Source organism: Phocoena sinus, chromosome 7 (assembly GCF_008692025.1).
Source record: "Phocoena sinus isolate mPhoSin1 chromosome 7, mPhoSin1.pri, whole genome shotgun sequence".
NCBI lineage: Eukaryota > Metazoa > Chordata > Mammalia > Artiodactyla > Phocoenidae > Phocoena > Phocoena sinus.
The window spans coordinates 75,880,653-75,901,243 of NC_045769.1; the positions used below are offsets into that span (position 1 = coordinate 75,880,653).

General features: G+C 46.5%; 1 protein-coding gene across 22 annotated transcripts; it reads left to right on the top strand.

The window, feature by feature from the left end:
• Positions 1-681: 681 nt before the first annotated feature.
• NR4A2 (nuclear receptor subfamily 4 group A member 2) lies at positions 682-18,404 on the top strand. 22 transcript variants are annotated; one of them, XR_004350770.1, is made up of 8 exons: positions 682-1,130; positions 12,670-12,793; positions 13,279-14,144; positions 14,940-15,069; positions 15,464-15,627; positions 16,568-16,770; positions 17,291-17,348; positions 17,499-18,404. XR_004350770.1 is itself a non-coding variant. In XM_032637907.1 (8 exons), the coding sequence occupies exons 3-8, from the start codon at positions 13,281-13,283 to the stop codon at positions 17,753-17,755; spliced, it is 1,797 nt and encodes a 598-aa protein (XP_032493798.1). In that variant the 5' UTR covers positions 698-1,130; positions 12,670-12,793; positions 13,279-13,280; the 3' UTR covers positions 17,756-18,404. The 22 variants fall into 22 exon arrangements, 18 of the variants coding, with proteins under 18 accessions (XP_032493798.1, XP_032493807.1, XP_032493800.1 ...); XM_032637907.1 differs by having other exon boundaries at positions 698-1,130; positions 17,170-17,348; XM_032637916.1 differs by lacking the exon at positions 682-1,130 and adding an exon at positions 9,007-9,286 and having other exon boundaries at positions 13,296-14,144; positions 17,170-17,348.
• Positions 18,405-20,591: the final 2,187 nt, after the last annotated feature.

Here is a 20,591-nt window from a genome sequence, read left to right on the forward strand (position 1 = left end):
ATACAACTCCCCAAATGAAAACAGTAACGTAGGCCTGGCCCGACAAAAACCTAGATAAATAATTCCGGTGGATTTTAGGAAAGGAAGAATATAATCCTGATATAGGGTAGGATGTAGGCAGAACCCTATGAGATGCAAACACAGGCATATACTTTAAAATACGCTAGATCAGAACGTTTAAGAGGGAAGTGTTGTGTTTTGTTTTCAAGTGAGCGTTTACTGCCATAAACACACCCGACCTGTATTAGAATGGGTGTGGGAAAGCATCGGAGCAAGCATCAAGTTGTTTAAATCAGTCTGGGAGTAAGTAACACAGCGACCCATTCGCCAAACTCGTCGCCAAGTTCCCTCCCCCGGCCCGTTCCCCGGTGTGTAAGCAGCAGCCCTCCCGCCCCGGGTGAGAGCGATGGGTCCCAACCCCCGAGTCTCCTGGCGGGCTCGGGGGACTCAGGCTCTGCGAGGTCTTTTCCACACGCGCGCTCTGCTCCGGGGAGGGCGGGCCGGGGCGGGGACAGGGGAGCGCGGCGAGAAGCTCCCAGGGCGGCCGAGGAGGAGGGCGGCGGGCGGTTTCATTGTTTCCTTTCGCCCTCCTCCTCCCGCGCCTCGCCCCGGCGTCACTGGAAAGCAGCCCGAACCGCCCGGCGGCTGGTTATTTATAGCGCGGGCTGCGCGCGCGTCACGGAGCCCGGCCCGGCTGACGGGGCCGCTGACGCGCTTGGCCGCGGGGCCGAGTCCGCGGGGCTGCACGCCGGGCGCCGGCGACAATGGGCTTCTGTGTGTGCAGCTGCCGTCGCCGCTGGGGACCGGGGGGAGGGGGGCGGGCGGCCGCTCCCCCACTACCCCTCCCTCTCGCCCGAGACCCCCGAAACGTAACCGGCCTCTTCTGCCCCTGGCCGGGCCCCGCCGGCTGCTGCTTTTTTTTCTTTTTTTAAAAAATTTTATCAGTCAGTTCTCCTTGCCCCAACCTCCGCTTCCACCTCCCCCGCTCCCCCTTCTTGGCCCCCAACATGACGAGAGAGTGGGATATAGCCGGCCGGGGGCGACCACTTTGTGCGTCCCGGGGAGCGGGACCCGCCCAAGGCGCGCCCAGCGGGGGACGCGGTGACCGAGGGGCCGGGAGCGCCAGGCAGGTAACGTATCCTGGACCTGGAGTGGGGGCTTTGTTTGGGGTCGGGGGAAGGGACCTGGGGTGGGTGTGGACGCCGGGCAGCCCTTCCGGGTCTCCTGTCTCCTCCCCCGCTCTCCGGACCCCTGGCCTGCCTGCAGGAAGCCAACCTGGGTGTGTAGCGCGAAGAGCGAAAGAGAAACTTCTGCGTGACTAGCTGAGGCTCCTCCGGAGAGGCCCGGATACTAGAGGACCCCCCGCCCCCCTCCGCGCAGGCCCCCCCCCTCCGCGTAGGCGCCCCCCCCGTCGCCCCTCCCCCGCCCACTCCCACCCCTTGCTTCCCTCCCAACGCCGGGGACATCTGAGTCCTACCCCCGCCCCCTCGCCGCGGGTTTGGTCTTCGCCCGCCCCCGCCCCGCGGAAGGAGGGGCTGGCGAGGATTTTAGGGACTTCCTGGGATGCGGAGAGCAGCTCTGAACCGTCCCCTTTCTGCAGCCGGTAGCTGGGGAAGCAGGCTCCGGAGCCTCTCGCACGTGGCAGGCAGGCAGAGAACTTGCTGTGCCTTCTAGGAAATTGCAGTCGATTTGTAATGCAGTTTCGCTAATTGGGAGTTCAAAATTAAACTTTAATAAAGCATTTGTGTCGTCTCGTCTAATTGTGAAAGCTTCCATCCGTCCTGGTACATAGACTCTTAAGTCTCAAGTTAATGGCGCTAAGCTAGATTCCCCCCACCAAGTACAATTCCGTCAGCCGGCGTCGGCGCAGCTGGATTTCAGTTAGGTACAGATGTGCTAATGGCAGCTTAAGCACGGATGGGCAGATAGCATACGGAATGCAACATGTTGCCATATGGTTCCTTTAGCCTTTCACCTCCAGGGATATCAATCACGTATATTCTGGGAGGAACTTAATGGCTCTCTGAACGGCAAAATGAATTACCTGGTACAATTTATATCCCTTGACCTGATACGTTATAACAACAGGAAGGTAGCATCTCACAGTTTCTGTGGTATAAATTGAACTACAGAGCTACGTTTCAGATTTCGTAACGTCTATTTGTAGTTTGAGGGGCTCTGTCACACCATTCTGGCTGTAAAATCCGTTTCTGTCTTGCCCCCCTCCCCCCCCACCTCTGACTGATAAAGTTTATAAAGTTTAGCAAAACTGTTGTCTTGGCAACTGCCAATCAGCTGACCAAATACTAATCGATGAGGGTATGGAGAAATGGAAAATATGATTTCTAGAGCTAGGTACTTAAGAGCAGTCTTTAGGAACACCATACTTTCTGAATCAGAAAATTAAAGGACTCCTAGGAAAATTATGTATTCTGTGAGTCGTTTCAATGTAACTCCTAACGCCATTTATTAACTATTTGAAATTCTGCTTTTTTATACTTCAGTCATTCTTAAACTTAGGAAAGTAACTTATGGAAAAGTACTTAGAAATATGAAATATAAGAAAGATAAGAAGGACCTCCTTAGTAAACTAGTTTCTATACCCTTCCCTCCCCGCCTCCATGCCCTCAACTATGTGTGTACTTTGACTTGAATCCTGGATGTGGTAATACTGGTCGTTTGTTTTTTTCCCCCCCAAAATGTCAGTGACAGCATACTGAGGTCACTGTTAGATCCTAGTAGAATGATTCTGTAATATTTCACAGGTCTTCTAAAAAAATATCCTGGTGATTAATAAAATATTTAATTGATTGGCTCTAATTTCAGATTATAAATGTGGTTGTCTTTTACTGTATCCCTCCTTTTTCCTTCACTAATGAGGAGAGGCAACACTGAAAAACAAGAAATAAGGGTAAAAAAAAGTAAAATAATTTACGATAACTTTGTTTTTAAACTTTTACCTATTAAGGGATATCTAAAAGCTAGAGACATACTATCTTTTAAAAGATTTTGCATCCAACAATATGTGAACCACATTAGTTCATGTGAACTGATAAACTAGCGAAATACACAAAATGGACATAGTCTGAAAATATACATATTTTCAGTCATGCAAGTTTCATATTCATTTTTAAATTACAAGATAATATTTCTCCTTTTTTTCCTCTTTTTGTAATGGCTGATGATTTGTTACCTAGTGCTTGAGTTAGGGCAATAATTTTGATAATGATTATCAAATAATATAAGATCTTTTGTGTATGTAAATAGCAGAAAATTTTATACAGAACAAAATAAGATATATCTGAGTTATGGCAACCCTTACTGGAGACTGTTTTCGGTAATCTTTGAATGGCTGAGGTTGTATTTCTCTCTGTAGCGTCGGCATTCAATGGGTTTTAACCTTGATCAGTAGTGAGGTTGTCAATAATGACTCCATCTCCATGACTTCTCTGAATAGACAGTGAGTGTGTCCTTTAACCAGTCACACAGAACTCGCCTTATAAAGCTGTTATTGTCATGAGCAGATATTGCAGGCTTCTGTCAAGCCCCATGATTATTAACATGTTCTTCAAAAGCCAGGCTGAAAGTCCTGCTGTGCTTTATTTCCGAATTCAAGTCCATTAGTACATAAAATCCTAAGCAGCAATATTTGCTTTTTCTGAAGTTGTATTACATACATGGTGAATAATTTCGGGCCCATTTGTAGACAAAAACTGTGTATATTTGGTATACATATATAGTAGCAAAAACAAGATATGTATCTTGCATGACTTATTTTAAACAAAGATTTCATGGTTGTCCATTGTTACTCTAGATGAGGTGGCCGGCTGCCAAGGCGATCCCTATAGCTGGAAAGTAGTGGTATTGTTATTGTCTACCAGGGAATCACTTCCTGTTTTTTGAGCTCCCAACTTCACCTCCCTCTTTCAATATGGCCCTTCCATATTGCTGATCTGAGAATTTGTTTGAATGTGAAAACTTTTGAAAATGTGTTTGTATTGGTCAAGATTTTCACCAGAGTTTTTGGTTGCCTGCTGGTGTTTACAGTCTTAATCTTGAGCCGGAAGGTATATTTTCATTGAAAATTAAGAAATACTATTAGGACAAGGTATATTGCCCATGCTCTAAGTAATTTTAATTGTGATGTAATCCTAGATGCTTTCTATTTTTTTTAAACCTATGAATGTATTTTAAAATAGTTAAGATAGGACAGATTTATGCCTTTCTCAAGGCAATATGGGACAAGTTATGGGTAGGCATGAGACCTCTAATGGTACACTTCATTTGAGTGAGTGAGTATGGGTGGGGAGGAGAGCCATCAGGAAAGAGTATATAGTCCCACTGCACTGGCCCTGTTTGCTTTTCAAACTTAAAACCACATTGCTGCACTGGAAACTTGTTTCTCTCTTGTGTAGCCTTTCATTTAAACATGTTTTAAAAAAAACCTGTCAATCTGTAAATATTTAACCAGCCAAGCAGGAAACAATCTTTTATTCTCGACTATATGCAGCTTTGTTTTCACCTGGGTTAGTGTGGTGGCCACGTAAATAACACATAAAATTTTGATTTGGTGTTCCTTACTTTGAAGATGGACAGAGGCTTCTTTAATTAATCTTGCTTTATTTCATGTTCTGTATTCAGATATTGAAATACAGTATTTTTATACATTTATAAGATTGTGTTTGCATTTATTTATGTTTCTTTTTTTAAAGCGTGTAGCCTTGAATGTTTGTTCTGCTTTTTTTTTTCTTCACATCATTACTCTGGTACTGCTTGATGTAACTTGATTAGCTCCCTCCCCAGTCATGATTGGTAATTAAAATAGGCATTAAAATTAGTCACTTAGCAATTTTGCTGTTCAATTGGCAATTAAATTACTTAATTGCAATTAAAGTCCTAATTTTAATTGGCAAAATGATAGATGTAGATTTAAGATAATATGTATAAATACTTTAATAAGTGTCTATATAAGGATTACTTAATTACTCAACTTCAAGTTTATGCTGTTAACTTTAGAACTTAAGTGAGCGATGAAATTTATATTACATCTATTCAAAGGATATGGTAATTAGATTTATTACTTATCACTATAAGGGTCCTTGCTATAAGTTACTTTTGTAGTGTTAAAATTGTAGGCTTGATAATTGCAGAATTATGATAAGAAAGGGCATATATGTCTGTCATAATATATCAATAACATGTCTTCATTTTTTATTAAATTGAGAAGTTCCTATACGCCAGTTAGTCTGAGGGAAAAAAATCAAAAATGGTTATTTTACAATTAAAGGTAAAACAAAAACTAACCAGCTATGATATACATATGAAAACTGTTGCAAAGTGTATGTATTTTATCTACTAAAAGAAAATCCTATGTAATACTGTGGTGGTTACTAATGTTATCAGCTACTTCTAGAATTCCAAGTGTCCGCGATATATTCTTAGCATATAGCAACTTATTTTCAGAATCTTTAAAGTGTCTTTCAGGACTCTGTACATTTTAATGACTTCCATGTTTAGTGAAATCAGCAAGGAAATCTAAAACCAAAGTAACCCTTCCTTGCTTAATCAAGAAGAATTTTTACATAAGAAAATATTGGTGATTGCCAGGGGCTGGGAGGAGGGGAGAATGGAGAGTTATTGTTTAATGGTTATAGAGTTAGAGTTTTATAAGATGAAGAGTTATGGGGGTGGATGGTGATGATTGGTGCACAACAGCATGACTGTATATAACATCACTGAACTGTACACTTACAAATGTAAGATGGTAAATTTTATGTTATGTGTCTTTTACCATGACAACAAAAAGAAAATTTTAAGTGGTTAATTTAAAGTAAATATTTAGGAGATAGTTACTGAGAGTCAAGAGTTAGAGAAAAGATGAAGGATTTTTATTATGCAAAATACTTTTTGAGTGGCATGAGGTTTTACCATATGTTCAGTTTTAGAATTTTAATTTATAAGTAGATGCTTCTAGAAAAAAACAGTGCTGTTTTCTTCTGCACATCTTTCCACATTTCTAGAACTGAGTACTGTATCAAAGCAAGAAATAATTTTTAAAGTCTTTGCATTAAGTAGTTTGGAGTGAAAAATGGGCTGGGTAAAACTGAGCAAAGGCCACAACTACCCAAAATGTGAATTACCAGCTGAGTATTTGACTTATTCTCTAGGCATCTCATAAAAGAGGAGCAAATGATTGGTTGATTTAATATCTTATTAATGCAAGTGAAATGGCAAAGCAAATAACCAAAAACCGTCCATATTAAAAAATGATTTTGTATTTTCAGAAACTGAGTTTTTTTCAAAGTGGAAATTTCTTTCTTCTATCACTAATGTAAAACTTCCTGCTGAATGGCAACAAATGCCATGAAAATTGTCCAAATATAACTTAAAATATGTCTCATTTTATGCTTAACATAGGTTCCATTAATTAATATTATTGTGAAATGTCTTCAAGTTACCTTGATTCTTATAGCATAACAGGTATATCTGTTTACTGTATTTGAATTGTAAGAGCTAAGAGCTGCTCTGAGTACATTTTGGGAGAATAGTAAAATAAATCCCTAAAGACCCCTTTCCCATGCATTAAGATACAAAATCCTATGGAATTAAATCCATGTTTGCTTTCTAAATTATACCAAAATCTCAATTTTATTAAGTATAATCAGCCTAGCCTTGCATAAAATACTTTGGTTTAGATGTGAGTATGCATTATTTACACTGTTTTTTTATGAAAATATTTTTTCCATATATGTACAAATATGTTCTGCTTAATATTGGCTAATATCATAAAAGATAACATAGTAACATTATTTTCCTATATGCTTTTTCTGAGGTCATCTAATACTGTATATTGATAGAAATAATAATTTTGTAATTTGTTTTAGTTGGTTTCAAAAGAAGGACCTACTTATGGATAGGATCAATTTTATTCCCATTTATTATAAATTGTTAAGAACACCGACCTTCATTTGGGGTAACTTTATGTATTTATACATGGCAATAATTTAAAGTTATATCAGATTCTGAGCCCTGAAAGAAACATTATTGTCATTTTAATCGAGTTATAAAATAGTTTATATTCAAGAATCTATTTATGTTCAAGAATCTTGCAGGATTGCAGTCATATAAATGCAGAATTTCAGTTTCTTTTAGCCTAGAGCATCATTTGAACATTTTCTAAAAGGTTGTTCAATTCTACATTTTGATTCCATTATATGTGTAATTAAACCTCTATTCACAAAAGCATTCTCTTATGTACTAGCAAATACACCCACAGGAATCCTCTTCTAGACTATAATTTATTTAAACATGTAATCATAGGATTTTAAAACATGTTTTCATTTTTCCAAACTAAATGCCAAATTTGAACTGCTTGGTGATAAAATGAAAGATTTTATTACCATTTTGACTTTTTTTTCTCCCTGTGAGCTAACAGTGAGTTAAACATGGACAGGAGGAAATAAAATCTGTTGTGAACCTAATTCCAGTGTTAAACTGTTTCCCTTTTTGAGAAATACAGAAGAGAATCAAAGATTTGTAGTTCTTTATGAATTCCAGCAGAATATGAATATTTTGGCCTGCAGCAAGCTCTCCTGGGGCTTGGCCTAAGTAGTAAATAGCTAGTTGTGTGTGTATATATGTGCCTCTGTGTGTGTGTGTGTGTGTGTGTGTGTGTGTGTGTGTGTGTGTGTGTGTGTGATGTATCTTCCTGAACGTTGTGGAGTCAGGCCCCCTACTGACAGGATCAGTCAATTACAGACATTGGCCCTTCTACTGAGACTGTTCCATCAGAATCTGGTGGGGACACAGGAGTCTGGAGCTTTGAGCGAGGTCATTCTTTACACTTTCTAATGTCTGCTGGATCCTTTCCACCCCGAGCACATCTGAGCCCTACCAAAAATACCAACCCAAGAAATAGCTTACCCAATAATGTCTTTAAGTGAGTTTATCCGCCTTGCATCCGGTGTGTCTTCCTAAGAAGACACACTTCCTAGGAGCTAGAATAGGAATTTGAGGAAAGAGAAAATTCATACGGATTGTAGAATAGAAGGCAAAAAAAGTCACCTTTTTTTTCTCATTTTGATGTTGTATTTATTCAATCCATTTCCGGTTACTAATAATTGTTATAATAAGCTGCTGTGAAAACTGCGTCTCGATCTTGGGTGCTTTAAGACTTGAGCAAAGGCTCTGTTATCAAGAAGCCAGACTCGACAGGTTGCTGTTATAGAATAACCCATCACATTACAATGTTTGTCTTCCTTGGAGCTCACTTTAAAGACTCCAGCACATTTTTCCACTTACTGGGAGAGAATTTTCAAATTGCCCGCAGACTCAACCCAGGCTAAAGCCAAGTGTTTTTTTAAATGGTTTAAGGGAGGAGGAGCGTGTGGAGGGAATGTACCTACTTAGATCTGAGTATTGGTGTTTGGAGAAGGATGGTTACAACCTTAAAGTTCTCCTGGCCCCCGCCTTCCGAGGAATATATTAAAAAACAATAACTGCCACCCCGGCATGGCTGCGCTTGAATTTCCGACGGCCTGAAAATAGCTGCTGGGAGCCTGGCCCACCTCTGGGATCAAGGAAAGCTCCCCGAGGCCGCGCGTCCTGCTCCCTTGTGGAAGGGGAAAGGAACCCGGGAGGGCGCCACCGAGATAGAGCTGCTGCTATTTTGGGCCCAGCCCGGCGGGTGCGTCAATGCCTGAGCCCCTGCGTCACCGCCACCCCCACCGCTTTCCTTCTCCCCTGCTCTCCAAACTCTCACTTTTTCCCTTTCGTTCGCGTGGAATCGTTTCTGCCCACAGGGCGCTGACGCTACCCAGCTCACGCTAATAAGCTATTCTTCGCCCTCCTCCTCTCATCCCCCTACTTACACACCTTCACCCGCCACCGCAACATTCCCCACCCCCACCCACCACACACACACACACACACACGCACGCACACGCGCGCGCGCTCTCACACACACTTCCTGGTTTTATTTTTTCTCGCGCCCGCTAGGGCACCGCTGAGCCGCCGCGGTGGCTGCAGCAGCAGCAGCGGCAGTCGCAACATCTGGGGGAAACTTAAGGTGGTCACGGAGGTTTTCCCGAGGATGCGGTGCAGAAGAGCCTGCAGCTTCTCGGGGCAGCCTCGGGGCACCTGATGGCAACGCCTCTCCAGCCGCCGGGGAGCAGGAGGCGGCGGGAGAGGGCAAAGGCTGGGGTGCAGATTAGAGCTGAGTGGCACCGTAAGGCGGAGAGCTCCACGGCGATTTCGGCCCGCCTGTATTGGGAACACCAGGATGGGGGTGTGCAAAGGGGCCCCGAGCCTGGAAGCGAGCTACGCCGAGAGGGAGGGGCGGCTGGAAGTCTTCTTGGGCGGAGGAGGGGGACACCTCCGAACCCTCCCTCCCCCGTTAACTACCCAGCCCCATGGGAGAAGCCCCGAGGCCCGTCCAGCTCTAGCCCAGGAACCCGGAAGGGGGCTTGCTCCCGGGAGAAGCGGCGTTTCTTTGCTAGAAAGCGCCTTGCGCCCTCAGCTTGGAGGTGGATTGACTTGCGAAGCGGAGTCTGCGGCGGCTGGGGCGGCTGGGGCGGCTGCAGGGGTGCGGCGAGCTCCGGTCGCCCGCCGGGCCCCACTCCTGGGAACGCTGAACGCACATACCGTATGCCTCGCAGAGATCTAGACGCCCCCCTCTCCCCGCCGCTTCCCCCATGCTTAGTCTTTCCCTCTTGGCTCTCAGATTGAAGCTTCGAGAGCCCTTGTGCTTCAGAGGAGGGTAGATTTATTTCCCTAAAACTTGTGGAAAGACACGAGTTGATGGGCACCCAGGAGTGTCAAAGTATGAGAGTTGGTAAAAGGTGAGGCTGGGGCACCTTTCTGCAGAACACACCTGTTGCCCGGCGCTCGGCTGCATTGTCTGAGAAAGGAAAGTGGGTGACGCCTCACTTTGACTTTTGGGGTCCCTGAAGGGCTGGGTCACTGGCTACCGTCTCCTTTCCACTTCCCTCCCCACGCACCACGTCTTCCCTCGCACGTGAGCACTGCAAGGAAAGAAGGGAACATAGAAAATAGGCCATACCTACTCACTTCCACCTTGGAGTGTGTGTGTGTGTGTGTGTGTGTGTGTGTGTGTGTATGAGAGAGAGAGGGAGAATATGCTAGAAGAGAAGGCCGGGGACAGGAAAAAAGAGAAAAGAGGGGTGCACTGGACAAGGGAAATCCCACCCCAATTGCCTGAGTCCTCCGAGCGTCTCGTGTCATGGGACATCTGTACTCGCTTCCGCTAACGGGGGTGGCAATTGTGGGTGGGCGAGGTTAGCTTGCTGCCAGGCACGCCCCGTCTTGTGCGATTCCAGGTGCTGGCTACCTGGCCCACGCCTGGGTCCCCTTCCGCTCGGGCTTTTGTTGCACCCTCCCCCACCTGTGAGCTGCCGGACCGCCGCGGCGGCGCGGGGATTGGCCGGGGGTGAGGGGGGTGGGGGGGAGGTGAGGTGAGATGTCGAGGCTCTGTGGGCTGCGCAGACCTGAGTGGAGAGGTCACACCTCTTTCGGAAAAGGGAAAAAAAAAAAAACCTAGCTGGCTACCAAGGTGAACCCTGAACGGTTCCCACCTTAAAATCGGCCCTGCTCGTGACGTCAGGTCGGAAATATACCAAAGCGAGCGCCGGCCAGGAGTCTGGGGAGCGCGGCGGCTCGGCGATTGGGCGGCAGGCCGCTGACGCGCGCTGACGCGCGGAGACTTTAGGTGAATGTTGGCAGCGGCAGCGCGAGCCACATAAACAAAGGCACATTGGCGGCCAGGGCCAGTCCGCCCGGTGGCTCGCGCTAGGCTCCGCGGTCCCGCTCGCCTGCCCAGCCGCCGCCTTCCCCTGCTCCCTCCCCGCTCTCGGCGCCTCCGTTCCCTTCGCCCCTCTCGCCCACCCCTCCCCGACCCTGCCACCCCGACTCCCGGAGGGAACTACACTTTGGCCGAGTTGAATGAATGAAGAGAGGCACGGAGAACTCCTAAGTGAGTAGGTGCAGCCCGTACAGCTCGCGTTCTTTTATCCTTCTTTCTGTTTTTGCACGTCTCTTCTTCCCGCTTGTGTGGTGCAGGTTCTCTGGAAGTGGGCGCCGAAGGCGCGGAGTGCGAGTGGGGCCGGAGGATGGGGAGTAGGTGTGCGCAGCTACAGAGGGCATTTGTCGGAACTCCTGCTTTGCCACCCAACAGAGGCTTCCAGGCTCCTCATTGGTGGACGTGAAAGGGAGGCTTGCACAGTTTCGGGAGCTGTGGACTTAACACGCGGAAATGTGCGCAAAGTTTGCTCTTGGTGCGGAATTGATTGTGGTCTTTGGACACGTAGACTCCAAGTCCTGTGTATACGAGGGACCTGGACGCTGCCCACAAAGTGACAGGGAGAGTGAAAGTTCTTCAGTTTATGTGTTGCTTGGGAACTGTATCACCGCGGCTGGCCAGCGTGCCCGTGTCTCTTGGGTATTGTTGAGTGAGGAGGGGCGGTTGGTAGAGTGACCTGTTACTAAGTTGCTTGAAATTTCTGGTTTTGACATGTGCCGCGCTTGTGTTAGTGAGTTTGTCAGAGAGGCAGAGACAGAGGGGCAGACTATTTAGAGTAGTTATGAAGCTGCGAAGTTACCAGAGGGTTAATATCCAGCACAGGCATATCTGTCAAGGGCTGTGAGGGTCAAGAGTCTCCTTTCTTTCTACTTTTTCTGGTTACCCTCCCTCCTCCATGAAGCAAGATTATGAAGGGGGGTGGGGGAGGAGAACAGAATTGGATGTTTGGCTTTCTTTTTCATTAGTAATAAAGTCGTCTATGCTCTAGAATGCCTTCCAAGTGGGAACATCTGAAAAGTACTAGGACACAAGAATGCCTTGTTCCAGCAAGAGGGCAGATTGTGGAAGGCTGGATAGGAAAGGTGCTCAGCTTGCTATGTTGAGAGGTGCTTCTAACACCGGTGCCACTATTGGATATGCAGCATTTCCCTCTCCCTGCAACTGACTAAGATGCTTCTGAATAAATAGGGTCCCCTGTTTCCACCTCTTGGCCATTAAAGATGAAAGACAAATTTTTTGGAGAAGTGAATGCCCATTCACCTGGACCTCCAAACCCAGTGCTCCGTCAATAGCTCTTAGGAAATCCAGATGCTTCCATTAAGATTGCCTTCAGGGCTACCTGGGCCTTGCTAACATTTTGTAACTCCTAGGGGGTGAAGGAAGAGATTGTTTTCACATTTTATATTCTTGACTTATACTTCCTTCCCTGCTTCCTAGATGAAAAGCCAGTTTCACCACAGGAAAAAAAAATTCAAGAGAAGGTTCCAATGCTGTATTTTATTAAACCCCAGTTTCTTCTTATTTAGTTTTGAATTAAACTAAAATGGAAATGACACTCCCCTTGCACTGCCCCTAAACACCTAGTAAAGGGGCCAATTTATTTCATCATAAATAAGTACATGGAATACCTTTCCTTCTTCAGAGGTATTCTCTGCAAGGATCAACACAGTCAATGGGTGAAATTTTCTGTTGTTTCCAGCCATCTCTTTTAGACATTCATTTTAAATGGTGTTTGATAAAGGCTACACACTAATTTCCAATTAAACAATCAAGAAGGGCCTGCCTGGTGATACAGATGCCCAGCCAAATCTGTCTGGAAAGTCACCCTAAGGCTTCCTGTGTCTTTATTTCAGGGAGGAGAACTGCCAGGCTGGGCTCTCCACTGCTTTTCTAAAAATCTTGGAAACTTTGTCCTTCATTGAATTACGACACTGTCCACCTTTAATTTTCTCGAAAACGCCTGTAACTCAGCTGAAGGTTAGTGCAACTTCATTTTTTTTCTTTCCCTCCCCCGAGTTCCGTAAACGTCAAGAAACAGGGCAATGCGATCTTTCCCAGCAAACCCTGTAACTTAAGTTTTTCCCCTGACCCATCGCCTTCGGGAACAAGTTTCTCATTGTGCAATTCAACTTGATTTCTGGATTGAGCTTGCTGAACCCGAGCTTCAGAGGAAAGGCTCATTGAAGAGGGATTACCCATGAAAGGGGGCGGAGGGGGAGGCGCTGGAAATATCCGGGAATGGAGACTGTAATAGCTTTCTAGTTCTGGGTCTTTATTGGATCAGTCTTTCCTTGTCCTGCACTGTTTTGCTCCTCAGTATTCGCACTCTCCGCCCTTCCTCTCGCGCCCCTACGTGCTCTCTGACCGCCGCGGGCTGCCGGTGTAGCTCCAGGTGTACCCGAGCCCGGGAGAAAGTGTTCAGTTGACCAGGCTGAGTGTATATTACCCTGTTTCATTTCCAGCCATGCCTTGTGTTCAGGCGCAGTATGGGTCCTCGCCTCAAGGAGCCAGCCCCGCTTCTCAGAGCTACAGTTACCACTCTTCGGGAGAATACAGCTCCGATTTCTTAACTCCAGAGTTTGTCAAGTTTAGCATGGACCTCACCAACACTGAAATCACTGCCACCACTTCTCTCCCCAGCTTCAGTACCTTTATGGACAACTACAGCACAGGCTACGACGTCAAGCCACCTTGCTTGTACCAAATGCCCCTGTCCGGACAGCAGTCCTCCATTAAGGTAGAAGACATTCAGATGCACAGCTACCAGCAACACAGCCACCTGCCCCCCCAGTCCGAGGAGATGATGCCGCACTCCGGGTCGGTTTACTACAAGCCCTCCTCTCCCCCGACGCCCACCACCCCGGGCTTCCAGGTGCAGCACAGCCCCATGTGGGACGACCCAGGCTCCCTCCACAACTTCCACCAGAACTACGTGGCCACCACGCACATGATTGAGCAGAGGAAAACGCCGGTCTCCCGCCTCTCCCTCTTCTCCTTTAAGCAGTCGCCCCCCGGCACCCCCGTGTCTAGCTGCCAGATGCGCTTCGACGGGCCCCTGCACGTCCCCATGAACCCGGAGCCGGCGAGCAGCCACCACGTGGTGGACGGGCAGACCTTCGCTGTGCCCAACCCCATCCGAAAGCCCGCGTCCATGGGTTTCCCCGGCCTGCAGATCGGTCACGCGTCGCAGCTGCTCGACACGCAGGTGCCCTCGCCGCCGTCGCGGGGCTCCCCTTCCAACGAGGGGCTGTGCGCCGTGTGCGGCGACAACGCGGCCTGCCAGCACTATGGCGTGCGCACCTGTGAGGGCTGCAAAGGGTTCTTTAAGGTGAGCCAGGACGGGGGCGGAGGAGGCAGGTAGGGGCCCCCTAGTGCCCGGAGCCTCAGAGTGCTGGTTCCACCGGGGTGCAGGCGCCCGGCGCCAACTGGCCCCTGCCCGTCCGACTCCCGGGGTCCACGGGGGCTGCCCTGCAGCCGCCCCTGGGCTGCGGCGGAGGCTTCTGGGTGCCTTGGAAAGGGAAGTAGGAAGACCGGGAGACCCGGGGTCGCATCCCCCGCACGCAGCCGACCCGGCGAGCCCCCGCCCGAAGTTGCCGGGGCTGAGTTGGAAGAGGGTCATTTGCATGTGCTAGGAGCTGTCTTCTCTGTTCAGATTGAAATTGGTTAGGACAGAGAACCGTGTCTGAGCTAACCAAGTGGAACAGAATTCCCTATGGTCAAATTAAGTGATCTCTTTATTTCGCCATCCTGATTGAATAATCTTATCATTTTAAATAGAGAAGGTCTCTAAGGAATGTAAATAATATGAATGCCCACGGATTTGTATTTACTGAGCGTCTCCTTCTTCTCTTGGCATATAAAACACAGCAAGGAGCGGCAAGGTTAGCTCAAATGTTAACGCTATCAATTTTCTTCTGTTAAATGCCCTGGGGGAGGAAAAAGAGAAGAGAGAGAAAGAAAAGGAAAAAGAAAAAAATAAAAAGGAGTTGTGTATGTGTTTGTTTATGGGGAGGGTGTGTGGATCCCGGCCGTTCAGAAATTGTGTCTGGATTCCCTGAATTGTGTTGGATTTTCAAGAGAAAAGAGAATTTTTTTTCCCGGCCTGTATTGTCTCCTTTTGCAGCGCACGGTGCAAAAAAACGCGAAATACGTGTGTTTAGCAAATAAAAACTGCCCGGTGGACAAGCGGCGCCGGAATCGCTGTCAGTACTGCAGATTTCAGAAGTGCCTGGCTGTTGGGATGGTGAAAGAAGGTAGGTTGGGGCCAGCAGCCCACTCCCCAGTCTGCGCCTTTGGGAAGCTTCTGCTCCTGCCCCCAACCCACTTCCCAGAGCCGGGGCGGGGGCTGGGGGAGGTCTCCTGCTTCCCTCGCACCGGCCTCTGGCCTCTACGACTCGGCAGCTGCCTGCTAGTCCATCCTGCCCTAGAGAAAGCCGCCAGGCCCTTCCCGCCTTTCACTATACGACCCATTGGGAAGACGACATGAAACAACCCCCCCTTTTTTACGCTTCTTGTCAGTATAAGGCTTTACAAGCCGTGGGGCGCTGCCCCGCCCCGCCGGGCGCCCCGCGGCTGCGGCCTTCCCCCGGGGAGGGGCCCAGGCAGCAGCTGGATCTTGCTTGCCCTCACCCGGCGATTCCTTTGCAGTGGTTCGCACAGACAGTTTAAAAGGCCGGAGAGGTCGTTTACCTTCGAAACCGAAGAGCCCACAGGAGCCCTCTCCCCCCTCGCCCCCGGTGAGTCTGATCAGTGCCCTCGTCAGGGCCCATGTCGACTCCAACCCGGCTATGACCAGCCTGGACTATTCCAGGGTAAGAAGCTGGCGCGGGGGGGGATCCTTCGGACAACTGACAGATGGGCAGGACCCCTTCCCCACACCCATCACTAACCCCCAGGCCCAAGGGATAAAGGAAGCATGCGAGGCTGTGGCTTCACAGCTCTGGGCAGGGCCACAGAAGACAGATGGCGTTGCTAGGGCTGCAGAAGTGAGGACAGGGCAGAGGAAGGAAGAGAGGGTAGGCCACAGTGGTCAAACCTCTGTGAGGCCCCTTCCCAGCACCACGGTGCACACACACACACACACACACACACACACACACACACACACACACACACAACCAGTGCCTCTGATGCCTAAACCAGAGGCAGTGGAAAGCCCCCGCTTGGGTTCTATCACCAGTCCTCCATGGAGATGATTTAATCCTCATTCTCTCTGGTGCCGTCAGAGTGAGGGATGCCTCCTCCCCGGTCAGGGAAGGGGAAGAGAAGGGGGTATAAGGAATGGCAGTGGGCGGGGAAATCAAGTGGTCAGACTCCTCTTTTACCCCAGCCATGAGAAATGTGTGCGCTTTAAATGGAGGAAGTGTGCCGGGCAAACCTAGAAGCAAACCTAGAAGCCACTGCAAGTTTATTGAGATTTGCAAAGGGCGTCTCTGCTCGAGACCCACTCTGGGACTGGCATGAATACTAACGTGTCAATTGTTTTGTGGAGATAAGAGTGAACGTTTCCCAGGGCTGGTTGGCACCGTATTTAGTCTGTATGGAAATGGTAATTTACATATTTAAAGCAGCGACCTCATAGCACCATCCCTAATTGAATTAATTGCCCCGGAACATCTAATTTCCTTACTGGTCAGAGAGAGGTTTAATTGTTATAAAAACCTGGCTCCCCTACTAGAAACGAGGTTAGCAATTTCACGGGTTATATATTTTAGAGAACCTCATTAAGTGCTTTTTAAAATGAAATTCCAGTTCCAGGCGAACCCTGACTATCAGATGAGTGGAGATGACACCCAGCATATCCAGCAATTCTATGATCTCCTGACTGGCTCCATGGAGATCATCAGGGGCTGGGCGGAGAAGATCCCGGGCTTCGCTGACCTGCCCAAAGCCGACCAGGACCTGCTTTTCGAGTCGGCTTTCCTAGAACTATTTGTGCTGAGATTAGCATACAGGTAAATGGAGAGGGCGATCCAGGAAGGCTGGGAATGGAGGAAGAGAGGAATCAAGAAAGGAAAAGAAAGAGGAAAAGGGAAAGAAAAGGGGGAAAGAGAGGAGAACAAAATGGGAAATAAATGAGGGGTAAAGGAAGGAAAGGAGAGTAGATAAAAGGAAGAGAAGGGAAGGAGTGAGGGCAGAAGCCTTAGATGAATGGAATGGAGGTGGGATAGGGGGCATTCTTGATTGTTATGAAATTAAACCCTTTCAAGGTCCACTGGCCTACGTTTTATTAACTCTTTGGTAATTAGGTGCCTCTTAAATCCCTCATTTATTGCTCTTCAAGTAATTAGTTGTTTAGCTTTTCTCTCTCTCTCTTTTTCTCCCCCTCCCCCTCTCTTTGGTATTAATTGCAGGTCCAACCCAGTGGAGGGTAAACTCATCTTTTGCAATGGGGTGGTCTTGCACAGGTTGCAATGCGTTCGTGGCTTTGGGGAATGGATTGATTCCATTGTTGAATTCTCCTCCAACTTGCAGAATATGAACATCGACATTTCTGCCTTCTCCTGCATTGCTGCCCTGGCTATGGTCACAGGTCAGTACCACAGGCACAGGGCACTTCTCCAGAACTGCCCAGTGGGATTCGTCCCGGTTTTCCCTTGCTGCCTGCCGACCCTCCCTGGTCCTGTCAGCTAGCTAACTGCTCGGTGCATTCCTCTTTTGTTTCTGGTTGTGTTTTCTGCAGAGAGACACGGTCTCAAGGAACCCAAGAGAGTGGAGGAGCTGCAAAACAAGATTGTAAATTGTCTCAAAGACCATGTGACTTTCAATAATGGGGGCTTGAACCGCCCCAACTATTTGTCCAAACTGTTGGGGAAGCTTCCAGAACTCCGTACGCTTTGCACGCAGGGGCTACAGCGCATTTTCTACCTGAAACTGGAAGATTTGGTACCACCACCAGCAATAATTGACAAACTTTTCCTGGACACTTTACCTTTCTAAGACCTCCTTCCATGCACTTCAAAGAAACTGGAAAGAAACCTAAAACTGTCCAGAGGGGGCAAGTCACAAGGGCAGAGAGATACCCCTGAGCTGCCTCAGCTCTAGCCGGCCCCCACCCCTTCCATACACCTTGGCCCATCTCTAAAGAAAACAAACAAACAAACAACAACAAAAGCAAAAACTGTTACTATTTCCTAACCTGCAGGCAGAACCTGAAAGGGCATTTTGGCTCCGGGGCATCCTGGATTTAGAACACGGACTACACACAATACAGTGGTATAAACTTTTTATTATCAGTTTAAAAATCATTTTATTGTTCAGAAGGAAGCTTCTTAATGTATGACGGAAAACATTTGGCCATGTTTGGTTGTTGCAGTTAAGACAAATGTAATACACATAGACACATACACACACACCCACATTGTAAGGGGACCCACAAGTATTGCCCTTTAAAAGACTTCAAAGTTTTCTGCTGTAAAGAAAGCTGTAATATATAGTAAAACTAAATGTTGCGTGGGTGGCATGAGTTGAAGAAGGCAAAGGCTTGTAAATTTACCCAATGCAGTTTGGCTTTTTAAATTATTTTGTGCCTATTTATGAATAAATATTACAAATTCTAAAAGATAAGTGTGTTTGCAAAAAAAAAAAAGAAAAAAGAAATAACCACAAAAAAGGGACAAGCATGTTGATTCTAGGTTGAAAATGTTATAGGCACTTGCTACTTCAGTAATGTCTATATTATATAAATAGTATTTCAGACACTATGTAGTCTGTTAGATTTTATAAAGATTGGTAGTTACCTGAGCTTAAACATTTTCTCAATTGTAAAATAGGTGGGCACAAGTATTACACATCAGAAAATCCTGACAAAAGGGACACATAGTGTTTGTAACACCGTCCAACATTCCTTGTTTGTAAGTGTTGTATGTACCGTTGATGTTGATAAAAGAAAGTTTATATCTTGATTATTTTGTTGTCTAAAGCTAAACAGAACTTGCATGCAGCAGCTTTTGACCGTTTCCAGAGTGCTTATAATATACATAACTCCCTGGAAATTACTGAGCACTTTGAATTTTTTTGTTTTTTGTTTTAATGTCTAAGATTGTCAGTTAATATATTATTTTATGTTTGAGTAAGAATTTTAATATTGCCATATTCTGTAGTATTTTTCTTTGTATATTTCCAGTATGGCACACGATATGAGTCACTGCCTTTTTTTCTATGGTGTATGACAGTTAGAGACGCTGATTTTTTTTTCCTGATAAATTCTTTCTTTGAGAAAGACAATTTTAATGTTTACAACAATAAACTATGTAAATGAACAGAATTTTGTCTTCTTTCTGGGTTAGGAAAAATGATGACTAAAGAGCAATATACAATAGACAGAGTTGGCGATTGATCTGGGATAGGTCACTTATTCAGAATCTGAATTTCTGACAGTTTAGACCTATTCTGGCAAAAGGAACTGGGAAACTGAAGTAATTATCCAGAGAATTCTGTACAGTATTTTTCCTTAACCGGAATTTTCCAGTGTGGCAACCTACATTTATCAGAATCAGGTGAGAATATCTCAGCTCTTCTGATAACTTTGCCAGTAAGTGCAGCTTTCAGAAGAGAAGTTCAGGAGACCTGACAGCTTTTGAAATTTTGCAAGGTTCGAAGTCCTATCAAGCTTTTGTCTTGCACAATGTTTAGAAAGTATCTTTTTAAGACTCAGAAAGTCAATGTGGATTTGAAGTGTATTAAATATAATCTCTGATTTCTCCCACTCCTTGTAAAGGATCTTGGAGGAAGAGCCAAGCATTTTGGTCCCTTTGGGCCTTGGGGTCAGTGGTCTTTGGCATAGAGCAGAACAGTAGAGGCATTTCTTACAACTTTTTGTTTTCCTCCTTCAGTGAATAGTGATGAGGTTCAATTTGCAGTTTTAGAATAATATTTCCGTCTTAAAAGTTTCTCAGGTAAAGAACAAAATATCCATTTGTCAGGTCCTGGGTCTTGTCAGATACAAACAAGTTATACCAAGGTCTCTAGGATTCCACCCAGCACCAACTTTTAGCAAAGAAAGTAACTAACACTGTAGAAGCCACTTCTGGTACCAGCTTCCTCTCAGCGACCTGGTCCATGGTGGGTGGAGGTCCAGCCAGTTTCGCCTCTGGACAGCTGTGAATTCACAGAAAGTGCAGGATGGAGGTGGTTTTCTTCGTTGGCCCTGGTGGATTTCAACTGGCCTCCGGGTCATTGAAATTTACAGAGCGTGTTATTATTTTTAAAATGCAGAGTTAGAACAGGAAATTTCCAGGAGAGTTCTCAGGTTATTTTTACTTTGCCTTTTCTTCCTTAAAAAAAAAAAAAAAAAAAAAAAAAAGGACGTGTTTTGCGGGTCGGGCAATAGAGATAAGGCAGGTCTCCGTGGTAATTTAAGGTTATTTTCAAGAGATGCGTTTCTCTACAGGTAACTCAGGGGCAAAAGTGTGTGGCCACGTAAGAGATTAAATAATAAGCAAAATGTCCGATGTCCTAGCTTCCTTGAAAAGATGGGGCCTGCCATTTCCTTTTATTTTCACAACTTCTGCTCAACTAAAGCCGAACACTAATAAGCAGAGAGAAAGAGAAAGCTCTTTAGAAATGCTGGGAGTCTGCAGAGCCGTCAGCAGTCGTCTCCCAGGTGTCTGCAGCCCCGAGACAATTACATTCCGACTCAGAATCCTCGAGAGTTGAACCCAGAAACGAACTCTGTTGCAGGTTCTCCCTTAAGGAAGCCGCTGTGCATCACCCGAGGCCAATGGGGCGTCAGGTAGTGCGCCTCCCGAGAATTTGGGGTGAAAGGAGGAAGGGA

What these genes read in the sequence shown, in the direction of transcription:
- NR4A2 (XM_032637904.1), top strand. Translation starts at nt 10,960, where the DNA reads ATGAATGAAGAGAGGCACGGAGAACTCCTAA. An exon ending in GAGGCACGGAGAACTCCTAA is followed by an intron (nt 10,991 to 13,278) that starts GTGAGTAGGTGC and finishes TTTCATTTCCAG; the next exon opens with CCATGCCTTGTGTTCAGGCG. An exon ending in CCAGCCTGGACTATTCCAGG is followed by an intron (nt 15,628 to 16,567) that starts GTAAGAAGCTGG and finishes ATGAAATTCCAG; the next exon opens with TTCCAGGCGAACCCTGACTA.